The following is a 17,794-nucleotide window of genomic DNA, read 5'->3' on the forward strand; positions in this document are numbered from 1 at the left end:
CGCCGCCTTGCCTGTAATTTTATTTATTTATTTTTCACGCAGCAGGCCGCTCGGGGCGTGCAGCCATTAGCGGTATGTGCGCACACGGGAGGCGGTCTGGTTTCAGGAGCGGCAACAAAGTGCCGAGAACGCTTTGAGTTTCTACAGCTTCTCTCTCTGGTCTCTGACGGGAGCGGGGACAGAGCTGCCCGCGGTTTTTGTCCCTTGATATTCCCTTTCTCCAGGGACTTCTCCAGTTTTTCCCCCTACCCCCGGCGAGTTTTGCTTTGTTTTGCTTTGTTTTTAGCTAGTGGCTCCAGAACGGGTGTGTTTCGGGTGGTCCCGCGCCTGCCGCTCCGCTGCCGGTGCGGACGGGACGCCCTGGCCCGGGGGGTCCCGCCGTGTCCCCGGGCAGGCGCAGCGGCGGCGCCGTCCCCAGTGTTTTGATTCGGAAGGGCTCCCACGTGCGCGCGTGTGGGCACTTGATCCGCGAGGAGGTAACAGGAGTCCGCGTGTTCAAGCCCAGCGGGCCGCTCGCCATTACTTTGCTCCTCCGACTGTGCTCCTGCGGGCACAACCAGACACCCACGGGGGAAAAAAAAAAAAAAAAAAAAAAGAAAGGAAAAAAAAAAGAGAGAAAAAAAAAGAAAAAAAAAAGGAACCCGTCGGGCGGGGTTTCACGCGCGGAGGTGCCGCGCTGCGGCGGCGGCCACGGCCGTTACGGCCGTTGGGGCTCCGCGTTTGAACGCGGCCGCGCGGGGTTGCCTGGCAGCCGCCGGGCCGGGCGTCGCCCGGCTCCCGGCGGGGAGCGGCCCCGCAGGCGGGCGTTTGTCACCCCAAAAGTAAATAAATGAATAAATAAATAGGGGATGTCGCTCACTGCCCCACGGGCCGGGGTCTGGTGGGGGGCTGTGTTTTTGTCTCCACCGCGGTGATGCGCAGGACCTGGTGGAGGCACAAATCACGAGGGGCGCGTTGCGCGTACCGGACGAGTGGAGCCCGCTGAGCAGCTCTAAGAAAACTTTCCGAGCAGCCTAGAAAGAGGTTCATCTAAAATACGCTAGTAAACTTTTTGGGATTTTGGGGAATTATCCAGAGGGAAGCATCTTCTCCATATGTACAATAAATAGCTTCTGTTTGACCCGCGTTATGTACCAGTTTGTTACTTAAGAGTGCATTGAAGTTCTGATTATATCATTGTTTTCATTCCCTGAACACAGAGGGGGAAAAAAATCTCCTGAAATTATTGTGGGCTTGATTTTTTTTCCTCCTAGTATTCCTCACAGTGCTGGAGGAAACGTAATTTTTACATACCTGCATATATCATATTGTAAATGGAAATGCAGGCTGACATCTCCCTGGTTCTTCCAGTGTGTTTTGACATTTAATGTTAAGGTGGGCTGCCCATCTAAAGAATATGTCCCATTTTCTTTTGAAAACACATGTGTTTATGTTACCAAATGTTCTTCAGTAAATTGTAATACGATTAAAAAACAAATATGTTGACTAATCTTTGGTGTATCTTTGTTCAGATAATGAGTATGCAGTTATAAATTGCTACGTATATTTGGTTGCCTTGCTAATAAATCGAGTTGAGGGTTACCCTTGCAGGATTTGTATTTATTAATGGCTCCACAACTCCTTGCAAGAGAAATTTATTCTGCTGTATAGATACTGCCAATGGGATAGATAAATTCTAAATTGGGAATGTAATGAGCACAAACCTGTCATCTGTTTAGCAGTTCCCAGTTAAAATGTGTTGAAAAAGGCAACTAGAAATACAGCTATAGATAGTATCCTGTTGCATATTTTTAGCCTCTGATGCAAGCTATGAAAGTTACTGTTGAAACTTTATGCAACTTTTGTATAACGCACTTCTACGTTTTAGACCTAGCATTAAGCAACGTTAAACATTGGAATCGAGGATGGGAAGCTACCTGTCCGATTCCTTGGTGAACGATGGTGTTGAATGATGGTCTGCGAAATTTTCAAGGGATCTTATTTACTTTTTTTTTTTTTCTCCAATAAATATGGAAGTTAATTCAGAAAGAAAAAAGTATATCCTAGAATTTGTGTGACAAACACTGCAGAATGCAGCTTTTTTTTAAAAAAATGTTATCTTTTTTGAAAGTAGGTTTTATGAAGTCCGGGTAAAACAGGTCTCCCGTTTTATAAGGCGAGTTTATTCAGCATATTGCAGCTGCTGATCATATTTCATAGAGCTGTTAAAGCACTTAAAACCTAAAATTAGGTACTGTCTGGTAGTAAATATTTCAAATCACTCCTTGAAGAAATAAATAAAGAGTAGACTTTAAAAAACAAGACATTCTGAAATCTGTTGTTGAACAAAAGTAATCTTGCTGCCCTTTTACTCGAAATAATACAACTATAAACTAACTCATTGATTCAACAGGGTGAATTTTTCCTTAAGTTTATCTCCTGTGCTTTTATTGAAATTTTAAAGTGACTGTATTTGATATCATGATATTTTGTTCAAGCAATGCTCACTGTGGCAATGGTTATTAATATGTATCAAATTAACTTGTAACACACCTGTACTTGCAGTGACTGATCTTACAATATTAAGAACCAAAATGTAAGTTCCGTTGCTTCTTGGCACGAATGCTTTTGTACAGCTCTTAATTATAAACGGTGTAAGGCGCTCTCTTTTTTTTTTTTCCTAGTGTTATGATGAACATAACTCTAAAAAGATAGGTATTCTCTTTACAGATAAGTATTTATAATAAGCAATTTTAGTTTATTTTTCTATTTTTTTTCCCGTGAACATGTTAGTAATTTTCTCATTATTGTTTATTTTACTATTACTATAATTTGCAAGAAGAATGCAAACACAGAGCATCGGAATAACAGCCATCTGTCAAGTTTATCAAGCGTATTTGAAGTGTTTTAAAAATCAGCACTAAACCAGGTCTAGTAGCAGAAACATAAGATACTTTAGGTTTTACTTTGTACTTGAGAATCCAATGTAACTTCAGTTATCATCAGAATAACAGTGTTTACATTGCACAAATGGAAGAAGAGTCATCATTTAACCGTTTAAGTAAATTTTTAATATGTACTATTAAAAGTAATTTTACTGTAGGTTTTCCTTTTTTAGATTTAAATATTGTGTAAATGTGTGTCCAACTGTAACCTTTTCTGTCATTGAAAAGTGCTAATTGATCTTGCTGGCCCTGACATAATAGTATAGTTTGATATTTGAAACCTTTCAGCTTTGGCATGGCCCTTTAATCACCCCTGAGATTTCAGGGCATGGTTCTACTGAAGGCATAAGACTGCTACTCTTTTTAAAAACTAAATAAAAGTGGTTGTTAAAAATAAATCATCTTTGCTTCCTTTTAGATTTCGTGGGCATTTTACCCATTTATGCCCTTCAGTTTACATAAACATTAAAACTTTTTTTTTTTTTTAACTCGTATATGTTATGTGATATTTTAGATGTTGCTGTATAGGAATCAGATTTTTATGAAATAATTTCTTTTGGCCAAGTCCACACTTCTCTTTTGCACTGTCATTAATTTGTCATCAAATCAGATGTGCTTAAAGAAATTTGGATCCCCTTTGCAGCATGAAAGCTCAGATATGTATTGTTTTATCTGACAAGAGTAACATTTATTTGAAGGCCAGTAATATTTACACATTTTTGCAGCTATAGATTGTAATACTGCCAGAAAGATTTCCTATGGTATGCCTATAATAGGGGACCCTAGTGAAAAATATTTTAGAGCACCTTATAACCTTAGTCTTCTAACCTGAGTAATGTGTCAAATAGGTGGCCCACCTTTTGCTTCAATGTTTAACAGTAAAATTACTTTGATGATTGATTATTCAATAACAAAATGCTTCCCTGGACTTTTGCATTCATATGACTGTATATATGCAAGTTTTCAGATTTTTAAGCCATATGTCAAATCAAAATAGCATTTGAGGAAAACTGAAGTTAAGCATTTTATTTCCAACTTGTTTAAAGCTTATGTGCAATAAGAGTGATTATGCTACTGTCTTCACAGAGGTGAATTTACAGAGGTCTGTATACCAGCGAGACCAGTATGTATTTTGTCTTAAGCTCAGGTATTAGACATTAAACTTGGATTTAGACTGTAACTACCATGGTTTTGAGAGAAGGATTTTGGAGGATTTCTCTGCCTAAATACCTTTGGTGATTGGTGTCCCTTTCCTAGAATAAAATGAATAACTGCGAAGATTGTGCACGAAGCTGCAGTGCTCAGACGTACAGGGCAGTGTACTACGCTGTAGCATCAGGGTAGAGTTGTTGGGTTGGGTGTGAGTGCTGTTTCTGCAGAAGTCTCTATGCCTGGTGTGACTGAGCGCGGTGTCTCCGTGCTGGCGTTGTTGCCTCATATTGTGGCTGGACTGTGCAGTTCGAATAATTTGGAGCAGGCAATTGCAAAAAGACCTCCCAAAGCCACCTGCAAAATTCTCACATAGCAACGACCAACTTTCATGTATGTGATAACTCTTTACCTACTTATGTAAGTTAATACATATTAGACTTTTGGCAACATTAAAATTTCTTACTATTTTGACATGACCCTGTATAAGTTGACACTGTCAGCAGTATAAAGAATTACTGCTTGCTTTTTTTTTTTTTTTTTTAAATTGGGTTGACGCAGCAAGTATGTATTCAGCTCTTGACACATGTATAATTAAACCACAAAAACCTACATTAAAATACCATGAAGGGTTTGATTTAGACCACAGAAGTAAAAGAAATACAGAGCTGAGTTTGCAACTTTTAAAATAATTCTCCTCTATGACTGTGTGTATATAACTATTGAAATCAATGCCGGTGCATGAGGTAATTGGAAACTTAACTTGATGCTTTGTGCCAGATCCTTAGCTGTTGCAAATTGGAGTAGGAATGTTGGAATTACTGGAGTGGGCTCACGTTATGCCAGATGAGCATCTAGTCCTCTAATTCTTAGTGTAGTCTGTTGTTTTTTTTCAGGTATTGTGGTATACTTCTTATGTGCAAGGTCATGTGCACGGAGAAGAGATCCTGTGCTACTTAGACAAAACAAAGCACGGTTAAGGATAAATGTCAAAGTTATGTCAAAGTTAGCTGTTCATGTTTTCTTTCTTTTTAAGAGCTTTTTAGACTCTTATGTTAGATAAATCTTTTTATTATCTTTACAACGTGATGTAAATGACCACAAAAATAACTTTTAATAACTGCATTTCCTGAAAGTGTTTTTATTAGAAATCTTGTCAGTTTACTATTTTAATTCCTTTGGGGCAACTTTTGCGCTCATAGGAGTGAATAGTCGGGTTGTGTTTACTCAGACACATTTGTGAATCCTAAACCTAATCAAGGAAAGGTGTGAAGTCCCTTGTAACATGCTCAATTCCACCTGGATGTTCCTTTTTATCCACAGTAGCATATCCCCAAAGAATTACAGAAAATGAAGGTCACCTTGCTGCTGAATGAGAGCAGCGAGACAAGGCTCGGTACAATTCAGTTTATACATACTGACATCACACTGTATGTGAGGTCTTTCTTCCAATTCTCCTGAGTGTCCCAGTATAGACATGGTTTCATAGAAACAAGCACAGCACAGACAGATTAAGCACATATCCTCTGCCAAGTCCTAGCAGTGCAACTCAGATTCAACCTAATGTGCCTTTTCTGGTCTTCTTAATGCAGAGAACTGGGGAGTTGGAAACCAATAGAGCTGAACAGCATAGAGGTTTTGTGAAGTGGATAACTGTATTCTGGAAGAGGCACTCCAGAATAAAATTTCCAGGTTATCCTGAGACAAGACTTGAAGCTGTGGTAGGTTTCCAAAGTGGAAATATTAAAGTGCTTTTCCACTGAGCCACTTATTTTTATATTTATTGCAATCTTGCGTGATAAGCTGGTGTAATGTCTGGTGTAATTAATCTGGCTCAGCTGATTGTCCATTTAGATGAACAATTTTGTGCAAAGCACCATACCAAATCCTGAGCTCACTGTGCGGCAGCGTGCCTGGGAGTAACTGCAAGGAGAGGGGTAATATCCTTCACCTAAAATGGCCAGCTGAGATCTTTCCTAGTCATTTCTGGAAGCTGGTCAGATGTGACTGTGATTGATTGCTTTCTGATTTGGTGATTAAACTACAGTGTAATTTCTCCAAAACGTAGAGGAGTAGTCAGATTTTTGGCGTAAGTCAGAAGCAAAACTGAAGGAGTTTAGACCTTGGTAGCTGTTGCAAAATTAGCCTACTTTTTGGGGTCTTGCGTAGATCTGTGTTCAGGATGTCTGTGATGAGAACTGTATCTTAAGAGATGCTTCTGAAGCGTGACTGACTGCACGGTAGTTAGAGTGCAGGGCTGTAAGAAGAGGGCCATCCTTTTGCACTGTTTTTGCGTGTTGCCAGTTCTCCAGAGGTCTTGGTTCGTACAGGCAGCAATGCCAGTAATATGTGTCTGAGTGGGGTGTGTATGTGACCAGTCACATACGTACAGGCTTCTGTGTCCATCTGCTTTCTGTGGCAGAGTAAGGAAGAGTGCGAAGCTATGGCTTTGCATTTGGTGGCAGTGCTTCTTAAGCAGCCTTCACCCTTCTTCTGCTGGAACTGTTCCTTGATGTGGTTCACAAACAGCTGTGCTGGCATGATGCAAAGGTCGGAATGAGTGGCAGTACCAGCACTGCTTAAACTGGCACCGGTGCTGCAGAAATACTTGCGGAGCTGTTGAAGGAACCACAGTCTCGGTTACCTAATCTGCCACCTCCATTAACTGAAGTGCTGAGACAAATCTGGAGTAGATGGAATTTCTCAGAATGAAAACATTGTCTCGAAGAAATGATCCCTTGTTTTTTAACCAAAAGTTCTTGCTAAGATGTTTTTAAACTAAAACTAAAGCTTTTGCAGATTTTATATATATGTATTTATATATACAAGCTATAATAATATGAAAAGTTATGACACCTTTTACGAGGACAACTCCTCAACGTATTGCATGAGTTTAGATACAATCCCAAATCACACAATTTTCTGGTTCTGTACCCTGCTGTCCCGAAGCTATTACAAGGTAAAGACAAGCATAACTGCACTAGAAAGAGAATCACCAAAAGTTTGTAGGAACCAAAATCACCAAAGCTTATAGGAGCGACAGGTTGCATTCTTTTACTGTTCTTCCCATGAAAAGAAGCTGAATAATTCATAGGAAGTAGCCACAGCTTACCTATCACCATAGACAGGTGCTTAATTTATAGCAACTACTTTTTTCATTAATCTCTACTGTCACAAAGTATTAATTTACATGCCATCCACATTCCAAATACCTTTTGTACATTGCTTACATGTAGCAGTGAAATATGCATGGTACACAGCAGTACAGGTTTATGAAAAGTTGATGGTGCCAAGCTAGCAAAGATATTCTTGATGTGGGTACAAGTTGGATTGTTAAAAGGTGAGAGTAGTCATGTAATAAAGTTCTATAAGTTTTTTGACTTGGCATTGAGTAAGGATTAAGGGTACAAACTCTGCTTGGCACTAATGAAATGGATTAAGAAGTGGACTGTACATTTGACAAAAGTACTCTCCCGTGAATCTTTAAAGAAGCTACTATTATAGAGGGTGGTTTCGGGGTTGGTCATTCAATCAAAACTGTTATTTATAAATTATTATTATTTTACACCATTTAATAGTATTTATAAGAAGTAATATCTTTTATTAGATCAATTTTTGACTTAATAAAAGAGATTCTTCCCTTTTACAAACTTTGTTGTACTTCTTTTGGTAGACAGTAATGACCACAGTACTAGTACTGCTATTACAAAGATTGAGGAAAAATAAATAATACGGAGAGCAAAGGGTCTGTTTTTCTGAGTAAGCTGAGTACCAGCATACAGCTTTGATTCAAGCCAGGAAGTGTGGCAAATAATGGTATTATAGTTAGAAAGGGCTAATAATTGCTGGAAGAAGTAGAGCCACACAGAATAGGAGAGGGTATGTTACCTTGTATATAGTAAGGGTGCAACTGCTGCCAGAAAACTCTGCCATGTTTTAGCTTTAAAAAGAACACGAGAAAAAGTAGACAGGTTGCAAAAAAGACCATAGAAATAATTACACGGTTGGAAAAATAAATGCCTGAAAATGAGCAGATTCCACTTAGTTTATGAAAGGAGAATGGAGCATAGTGCAATCACAGCTTGTAAATACCTAAGTGGGGGAAAAGGTAGTTGGTAAATGACCCATTTTAAAAGCAGTTTTAACTAAAATATCAGAATACCTGCTTTTCATAATTACTTTCTGTTACATAATTACTGCAGTCTCTTAACAAAATAATTTCACCAGCAGAATGGCAACTGTTCCAAGTACTTCATGTCATTACTTATTAACTTATTCTGTAGGAGGACTGCTGCTAGGCCTAGGATCACAATGACTACAGATAGCTTTTATGAGAATCTGCAGCAGCATGTAAAAATCTAGACCATTCAATGCTTGTAATATCTTTTAAAATTTTCTTTGTTTCTGCTGCATAAGTTGGAATACAAATTCTGTTGCTTTTCATTCAGTTTATCTAGATCGTTTCAGTTTAAGCATCGTTTCAGCATTGGACAATGCTGGTGCTATTTTAGTGAATTTGATGAGTAACAACTGTCCTCATTTTCTGAAGGAAATCATCTGAGTTATGTGCTGGGAACATCAGCATTTACTTCTTCTGAGACAGTTTTGTCTCCACATTTTTTTGTGCCTTGTTAGTAATTCATTGAGAATGGAACACTTGTAAGAGAAATATTTAGGAGCTACTGTCAGCTTTAATTAAGAAGATTACATTTGTCCTGCCAAACCGGAACTAAAGTGCCCATGTTTATTTTCTGTGGTTTAATTTCATATTCATTCTAGTATTTCAAAATGTTCTATTCAAGAATTCTATGTGAAACACTTGTGAAACAGTAATGGAAGATGCCTAAAAAGAGCAAGTAACGAAACCAGCAATTGTAAACCAAGTGAAATCTGCATTTTTTTTTCCTTTATCAAGATGTTTATAGGAATTTTTGCTATTATTTGAACTTTTAAAATAACTCCATTGCATATTCATCAAAGCATATAACTGTGAATACAGTATTTATTTTGAATTCAATAATTGAAAAATTGAAATTGAATTCCTTTAAAAAAGAATTCTAATGTCTAGACTGTATGTTGTAAAGGCTTCCATTTTAATGAAATATTTTATTTTTATTAATTAATTTATCCAAGCATATAAAACTACCATTTCATTTACTTAGGATTTACATTTTATAAATATTTTTATTGTTACATTATGCTATCTTTTACTCATGATGTAAAAAAAATCTGTAAAAAGTAAATTTGAACTGTCTTTTGGGGAGATAAAATCGCAAATAATTAACGTGTTCAGGTTGACAGTGTCTCTTTAAACAGTCTGGCTAACCAAGCATCGTCTTTTGCCTTATGCTTTCAGTGGCTTGTTTATAAAGAATTGAAATGTTTGATTTGGTTTGTTCTCAGTACTTTCTACAAAAACAGAGGCAGAATGCCTCTGAAATTAGCCAAAATACGTGTAATAATAATAATAAAAAATCTCCCCCCCAAAAAGAACCTAGCCCATCAAAACATTGCAATGACATGTAAGTAAGAAAATAAAATTATTTTTTTTATTACATTTTAAAAAAGTATCCTTGTGCTTTTGGCATTTCTTCATTTTTTTTTTCCTCTCTGAGAACCATATTTTATTCTTTAGGTTAGGATTGTGCTGTTTTCACTTATCCTGAGTTTGGAAACACTACATTTATTACTTCTTTTTTTTTTTTTTTTCTGATAAACTGTCTTATTTTGAGGGGAAGACAGTGGGATTCGAGATTATATTTGTTTACAGGGAGTCCGGAAAAAAAGACTTAGCACTTACTTCTTTTTAGCCAGAATAGTCTGAAAGGTAGTATTCTGGAATGAGTGAGAAGGTGTGTGTAACTGCATGCTTTGCCTGATGGTGGGTGAAGGGGTCTTTCTAGCACTTAGGAAGCCCTCAGCATTCACGGATTCGCAGTTATGTTTTCAATTCTGATCTATTGTGAAATGTTTAAGAGGGTAAAAGGAATTTTTGAGTTCATAATTCTGTGCTTTTATATTCTTGAAGGGAATGCTTGGTATTTGTTACACGGGTATGGCATGGGAGCTGTAGGAAGAGGACAGGGAGTCATTTTGAGACATGTCTGTGTATCAGCAAAGTTGGTAACCAGTTTTGCAAGGAGAATAAAAGGAGCGCTGAAGTATTACTTTACCAGCAGTAAATGAGACATAGCGCTTCCAGCACTTTAGCATTTGCCAAGAAGTCATTCTGTTTTCCTGTTTTTTTCCACTTGTTGTGTTCTGGGGTAGTAAAAGGGCAACAGGCAAAACTATTCCCATAGATCCTTTCAGTTTCTTACCTTAGTATTTGTGTGACTGATGCAGAAGTCTCACATGGTCGATGTCGCTATGCTTGTTTGTCCTGAGTGCCTGTTTTTGACAGATACCAAACGGTACTGCAGTGGTGTGACTTGCTTCTTTGTTTAAGAGAAAAATCGTCTGCAAAGTAGGAAAAGCTTCTTAATTTTTCTCGAACAAAACGTCTGCAAAAACCACACAAGCAATGCCATCCTTCAGGAATCTCACTTCAAGGAAGCAAGTCTGCATCAAGAATTGACTCTTGGAGAGGTGAAGCCAGGAAACGCTTTTAATTTTCAGTCTTCCCAGGGAAAAAAATGCAGTAAGATGACAGTAATACAAGCATTCAACAAAGACCATTCAGAATTTATGAGTCTATGTGTAACAAATATATAGTGATCAATTAACATTATTTGACTTAAGTTTTGAGAGGTCTAAGTTTGGTGGCATGAATTATATCTCTTTTACTACTGTATTAATAATGTTGGTCATGAATTCACATATTTAGAAAGGAAGAAGGAAATAACGAGAATGATGTTTCTGTGATAGGCATAACTTTTTAAAGGCAGGGAGGAGGCAGAAGAAAAACAGATGAGTATAGAACTGTAAATGCCATACTGGCATTCTTTGACTATTTTTAACATTCATGGTAACCCAGTATGGATAATTCTGTTATCTAAAGACATGGAAATGGATGAGTTGCGTTACCTGCATCTCTCAAGGAACAAACATTCTCTTCCATCTCCAGCAGCAACAGGAGGCAGGTCCTAGATCTTCAGTTAATCTAAGCCTCAGAGTTATCAGTGACATGACGACGTGACACACCAGGATTTTGTTTTTAATTCTAAATTGCCTTTTTTTGCTAATAATTTGTCCCATCACACCTTGACACTGTGAATCCTTCAGTTCAGAAGTAGAGTTTCTACGTATGCTAGAATATATCCTGTATTCTCAGGGAAGGTGTATGCATGTTCTCACACACCTGCATGGCAGATAAATGGAGGAATGAGAAGGCGAAGCAAGTTTGGAAGGCCTGTCCCTGCACTGCTCCCTCCATTTACTCAGCAAATTGTTGCCCATGAATTTTGTACTGAGAGCAAGGGTTGTTGTATATAGAGGCAGTGGCGTGGTTCCCTGGCTTTTCAGTAGAGCCTGTAAATTCATGTCAATGAATAGCAAGATAGTGTGTGTAGTTGTAGCAGGCAGGAAATCCACCTGTGCTCAGAAGCTTACTGGTGCTGCACAAATGTTTGCACGAATTCCTACAGTGAGTTGATAACTCAAAATAAGGAAAAATGCATCTTCTCTATTTGAGCAGTGCAGCAGCAAATGCAAATTGGTGTAAGTAGATGCCCAGTAGCCATGAAAATCAGGAAAGATTTTTTCCCCCACCAGGAGCTGCTGGGCAGGTTCAGAGCTAAAATAAGTGATGTTGTCAACATGGGCTGGCAGGCTCTCCTTAACCTTGTGTATCAAGGTTTGTGTATGAAGAAGGATCTCAGCGCTTTGCAAATAGAAAACTGGGTCCTGGATATGTTACCAGAGTACCTCAAAGCTGTAAAACTTCTACAAGGATAATTTTTTCTCATCCTCAACGAAATTAATAATGTCTGAAACTGGACTGATCTGAAGAGCAGGCCATATCTTATGTGCTAGAAATGAAGGCCACAGAAAAACCATTAAAAAGGAGGAAAGGAAAGAAGGGTGTTCCATATTTATGTTAATTCCCTAGATTGTGGGGAAAGATTTGTTTCTGTAATGCAATATGAGCTCTTCAGGAGGCTAATTTCACTCAGTTTGATTTCAGGAGGTGGAGACTAGTTCTTTTGGCTAAGCCTAAATGTGCCTGTAAGATTTCTGAGCCACTTCTACTTCCTGCGAGAATCCTTCTAATCGAAAGGTACACACAAGGAGAAATGTGAGAGCCAGAACTCTTAGTGTTCTGTGTACTTTTTCTCCAAATGCCATTTTTTTCTCAGGAAAGCAATATATACCTCGGACTAGATCATATTGTCAAGATGGCTTTGTGTGCCTTGTCAACCATATATTGTATTTATGAGATTTAAAATATGTTACTGATTTACTTTCCCTTGCAGTTAGATATAGATGATAATATTTCTTTTTACTGTTCTTTCCATTAAATGAGAAATGTTTTTATTAAGGGTGACATTTCCTTCAAGAAAATACAGCATTTCTATAAGGGAAAATACAAAAAAAAAAAAAAAAAAAAAGGAAGTATAAACTAGCTAACTATAGAAAATATATCAAGCCATAGCCTTTCTAAGACTGTATTAAGAGCTTAGTCCTTACCAAGTAAGGTAGAAAAGCTGACATATTCTTTTTTTGTCTACCAAAATAAGGACAGAGAACGATCTTCACTTTCTAGAAGGCCTTAAGGTTATAATTTGTTCATTCTAAATGTGTTGCAATAATATATTTTTCTTTCTTGACTTGTCTGCCCGAGTTTCAAGGAAAGGTAGGTTATTGTAAAACACATCGCCCTTGTTCTTCAGATGGCATACGGATCGTATTTCTTTTCCAAATGTGATACTAGTGGAGACTGAAAAGGAAATGTAATTTTTACTGTCACAAATACTTTATAGGTATAGCCGAAACACGTAAATTAAATTTCTGGTAAATCAGGATTTGGTTTCCTTTTAGCTTTTTTCATATTAGACTACAGGTGATTTACATGCAGAGAACTGAATGAAATAATGTTTTCCTAAGTAGCAAGGCAAATGCTTGGAAGTCAAGCAGTGCCTGTTACTGCCTGTACCTTCTCTTCTGTTCCTTCATGGGGAAAAAGCTAACATGAAATCAGCTCATTTAGTGAGACTTCAGTTCTTAGGCACCGTAGTTTCTTGCACTGATTGCCAAACAACTCATTTTCTCATTACCTTCCTCACATAGCCTTTCACAGTGCCCTGTATTTAGTGTATATTCTGTAGGTAAAGTGCAAAAGCCAGACAGGGACTTGCCTATGACTGAGAGTTCAGACCCTGGAGGCCGTGCTTATTTATTCTGATAAAGGCACTTTGATGGAAAACACTCAGCAAGTCTTCAGTTGCAGTTCTAAGCACTAAGTACTTTTAACTATCATGGGTTTCTGAAGCAGAGCACCACAAAATGAGATATTGCTGTATTTGTGACCACTTCTCACTTAAATCAGAATTTGGGCTCTCTACTAGTGTGTGGCCATAATAGAAATATTTTTTGTGTGTCTTTGAATTACCTGTGACCACCACAGCACTGTTATCTCTATTCTCTGTATTCTCTACATACCTATTATTGTAGACACATTATATAATGTAAGAACATGCAGTAAACTTGATTGGGATACTGCAGCTCCTTTAGTATACAGCAGTGACTTATTTCCAGAGCATCACTGAAGGCAATTTCAGTAGGTGTTCTGCAGTTTAAAAAGAGTGAAAAGAATTGTACTGTGTCCCTAAAAAAAAAAAATCATTGAAATAATAATAATAAACCCCATCATTATGGGAGAGATCTTGTCATTGCTCCTTACATTTTCATTTACAAATCAGCAAGCAGGAGAGCAAGAGTTGTTCTCAGTTCTTTTTCTTTCTTACTTTTTTTTTTTTTTAAAAAAAACTTATGTTTGTATCTCTGGAAAAAATACCCACATGTTTCTCCTCATGTTTGAGCACTGGAAGTTGCAGTTTAAACTTGATGAAGTGTTTTATTCCCCCAGATAAAAATAAATAAATAAAAAATTATATTTAAATGCGCTTGCTGATGAGGAAAGTCAGGAATCTTCCTAATTAAGACATTTCTTAGAAAGGTAAAATTTTTATCTTAGAGCATAAAACACTTCATCAGTTTTAAAGCCACATCTGCGAGGACTGGATCAAGAGCAGAAACAGACATTTTTCTTCATTCTGGCTTGTCTTGAGTTTAAGACTTTTAACAACAGTTTTAAAAATACTTAGAAGCAGTTAGAAACACTTGCAATATAATAGGGATAAAAGTGCCCTCCCTCCCTCTGTTTTTAATCTGGTTCTCTAGATGGGATAAACTACAAGGTTGAATTGGTAACTGGATTATTGCCTCATAAAACAGCACGAGGTTACTATTATCCTTTAATTTTATATCTTTATTAGGGAGTAATGCTGGTCTTATTTAAAACACTGACTTCTCTAATGTTTTTTCTCCTCTTTTACAAATTTATAAAACTAAACCCTAAAGGATTTGGTCTAAGTGCAATTGGCATAACTACCTTTATAAAAATCATTGTGTTTGCAGTGGGTTATAATCAGCAGCTTTAGCTGGGCTCAAAATGTAGCATGAATTAGTTGATAATACCTTAAAGCATTAAAGGGAATATTGATATATGATTAATTTAGAATTATATTTTTAAAAAGCTTCATTTTCAATATTTGAATTTTGAGACAGCATAAAGATGAACAAGAGAGCTCCACTGAGACTATTATATAGCATGTTTATATTATATAGCGTATTTGTGTAGAAGATGCATTTAACAGAGCGTGCATTTGTACAGAGATTAAAACAGGCTTTTCCTACAATTCAGTAAAGTAAATTTAAAAATTATTGAAGGTCAGTCATAGTTGAAGAAGATGGATACAAGTGGCATATTTAATTGTGCATGCAGGTGTATATCTCTTATAGGAATCATCCATCGGGACTGACTTTGGGCAGGTACTTTTCAAGCTACATGGAGTTGCCTGGCATTTGTTTGTTAATGGTGACAGGGTGAAAACATTTGCATCTGAATTTTGGGAAGCACAACACACACACCGTGGGTGAAACAGAGACTGTCTTTAATAGTAAAACGCCTGCTAGGCTTGTCTAAGATTTATTTAAAATATTGAAATTCTTAATTTTAAAAGAAAAAAAAAAGTCACATCTCTCCATTGATTTCAATGGGTTTTGGTTTAAGTTCATGATTAACAACGAAAGGAAAAGGAATATGTGTCTGTCTCTTGTGATATGCTTCCATGACTCAATAACAGTAGAGGTTGATGGAGAAAGTGAGGGTGCTGCCAATTTGTTATCAACATGCAGAATTGCAGAATGTTTGAATGCAAGTCAGCTAATGCCTTTTGGTCAGTAAACTTAGAAACTAGTCAGTTCTATCGGAATCCTGTGTTTTATTGTTGTCTGCTCAGCCATTCCTTTCCAAAGGCAGTCTTACTGATGCATTAGCGCGCACACGTTTCAGGCTGTTAATTAACTTAAACTAAATTAAAACTAAAATCTAAAAAACAACAACAAAAAAAGATTTTATGTTGAAATTATTTATGGAAAATTTTGGACCAGTTCTCCTTTTGTGGAAATTCACCTTTGTATTAGGAACAGTTTCTTCTTTGGCAGGGGCTGATGAATAATGGCCTGCTACAGGAAATGCCGTGTAGAACTGCTTTCCTTCAAAATCCTCATTGTTCTCAGTAGTCTCCTGTCTTATATTTGCCTGTATTAAGAAGCTGGCTATTTTAAGGAAGGCTTGCAATTCCCCTTCTCTCTCAGTTGGACAAAAGACAGTAGACAATTTAAAAAAACTCAAGGGTGTTGGTGCTATGCTGGTGATGTGATAACTATTTTTGTGAAGCCATCTCCAGTGAAGACTTCCATGGCTTGAATCTTTTTTGAAATCAAGAGGAGTCTGAAGCCATTTTGAAAGACAGGGGTTCTGTATGTTTTGCTGTTAAGGTGAGCTATATGCAGTAGGATCTGTTTGTAGTTAGTCTTTTCCTAGTGTAAAATGATGGCAAAATTAATGAAATGCTAATGAAAATCTTGAAATTTAGACCAGGGGAGGAAAACAGGAAGCTGTAATCTTGGTGGCAGGAAAGAGAGGAGATAGAGGTGAAGCAGGAACGAAAGCAGATTTGGGCTCTACATGCGTATGTTCTGGGGAACGGCCCATGCGAAATGCAAGAGAATTTGGGGATTTACAAATTGGACAGGAAATGGAGGCATGGCAGATAGGTGGCTCTTTGTGGTAAAAGAGAAGGAATTCATAGGAAAAAATAGGGTTATTCATGGGGATATATAGAGGTGAAATGGTTCATAGCTGCAATTGTTTAACTGTTAATTGTAATAATGGATAATAAATTGTTTAACTCAGATAAGTAATAGTTACTTTTATGGAGGTTTAAGATAGCACAAAATATAAGAGGTAACTAGTTATAATTTAAAAGCTTAAAACAAAGATACATCCATGTTAGGTTTATGTTAGTGGGAATACTCCCAGGTAATGTTTTCTCCAGGTAATTAGTTGATAAATCCAGATAAAGTTAGCTTGTTTGGGTGCCTCAGCTTGTGCAGTTGCATGCTGTTATATGTGTCTGTTTCAGTTTTGATTTGTGTTACTATTGCTACATGAAATATCCTTGGCACTGTTGATGTTTAAATTACTGAAATCCACTCACAACTGTCAAGCAGATCTTCTGTGAGAATGGAATGTGTGATGTAACTGTGTTTTTTTGTCTAAGGTTACTTTAAGAATTACTAGGCAGATCTTCTAGAACACAGAATTTTCATATTTAAGATCTCATTATTTGATGAGAGTGATTTCATCCTATGGGAGAAGGCATATGCAGGCTAGATAATTAGGATAATGTATGTTATTTAGCACATTGTAGGGAGCTGCTTGTTTTATACCAATTTGTGTGTTTTATGTAATCCTAAAGGAATTTAATGGACCTTAGAGAGGGGACTTCATGCTGATAATTGCATAATAACCTTTCTTCTGCCAGACACTTAATGACTAAAAGGTTATCATTAAATGTGTATTAAGTATCTTTGTTCTGTATTTCATAATCATCTTTTTAATATATTCTCCCAAGGGTTATCTTTTGTTGTATACCTGAATAGCTGCCTATGTTAAACATTCTAGCTTTTATGTTTTTTTTTTTTTTACTTTTTTTTTCCTGTAGGAGGTGAGGAATTATTATGTAGATGTGTGTACCTGTTTCTGTACGTTAGATAGCTTCTCTAGGTAATATTGCTCATGTTGAAACGTGTTATATGTTAGGCTTCACAGCAGTCAATGGGAACTTTGCTGCTGATTTCAATGGAACCAGACCCTCAGTTAAGGTGTTTGCTTATTGTGGATTTGCCTTAGAAATCAGGCCCACAGACTAACACATTTTATTTTTTATCCTCTTTTCAATTTAGACCACTGAGCTATAAATTTTGAAGATAAGACAATTTCTGCTTGTGGGGGAAAAGTGAGTAACCTCCATGGAAGACTCTCAGGATCTAAGTGAACAGTCAGTAAGTACCAATGCTGCTAAACTTTATGAAATAGATAGAACTATGCTCAGAATGTGAAGAGATTTTACTTTATATTTGGAAATTTTACAAAGATACTGGGAGAGCTTCTGGACTTCTGTATTGAAATCTTTTCTCACTTGGCTATTAAT

The 17,794-nt window shown here is 37.2% G+C and overlaps 1 protein-coding gene across 1 annotated transcript in view; it reads left to right on the top strand.

The window, feature by feature from the left end:
- The first annotated feature begins 17,594 nt into the window (after window positions 1-17,594).
- The window catches only part of EYA4 (EYA transcriptional coactivator and phosphatase 4), a 125,078-nt gene continuing 124,878 nt past the window's right edge, over window positions 17,595-17,794 (top strand). Inside the window, exon 1 of the mRNA XM_088533892.1 lies at window positions 17,595-17,645. Within this exon, the coding sequence (XP_088390018.1) occupies window positions 17,613-17,645 (33 nt within the window). The 5' untranslated portion in view covers window positions 17,595-17,612. The remainder of the gene's footprint in view (window positions 17,646-17,794) is intronic.

Source organism: Tinamus guttatus, unplaced genomic scaffold (genome assembly GCF_059628265.1).
Source record: "Tinamus guttatus ecotype Peru unplaced genomic scaffold, ASM5962826v1 Tinamus_guttatus_pri_ptg000525l, whole genome shotgun sequence".
NCBI classification, from domain to species: Eukaryota; Metazoa; Chordata; class Aves; order Tinamiformes; family Tinamidae; genus Tinamus; species Tinamus guttatus.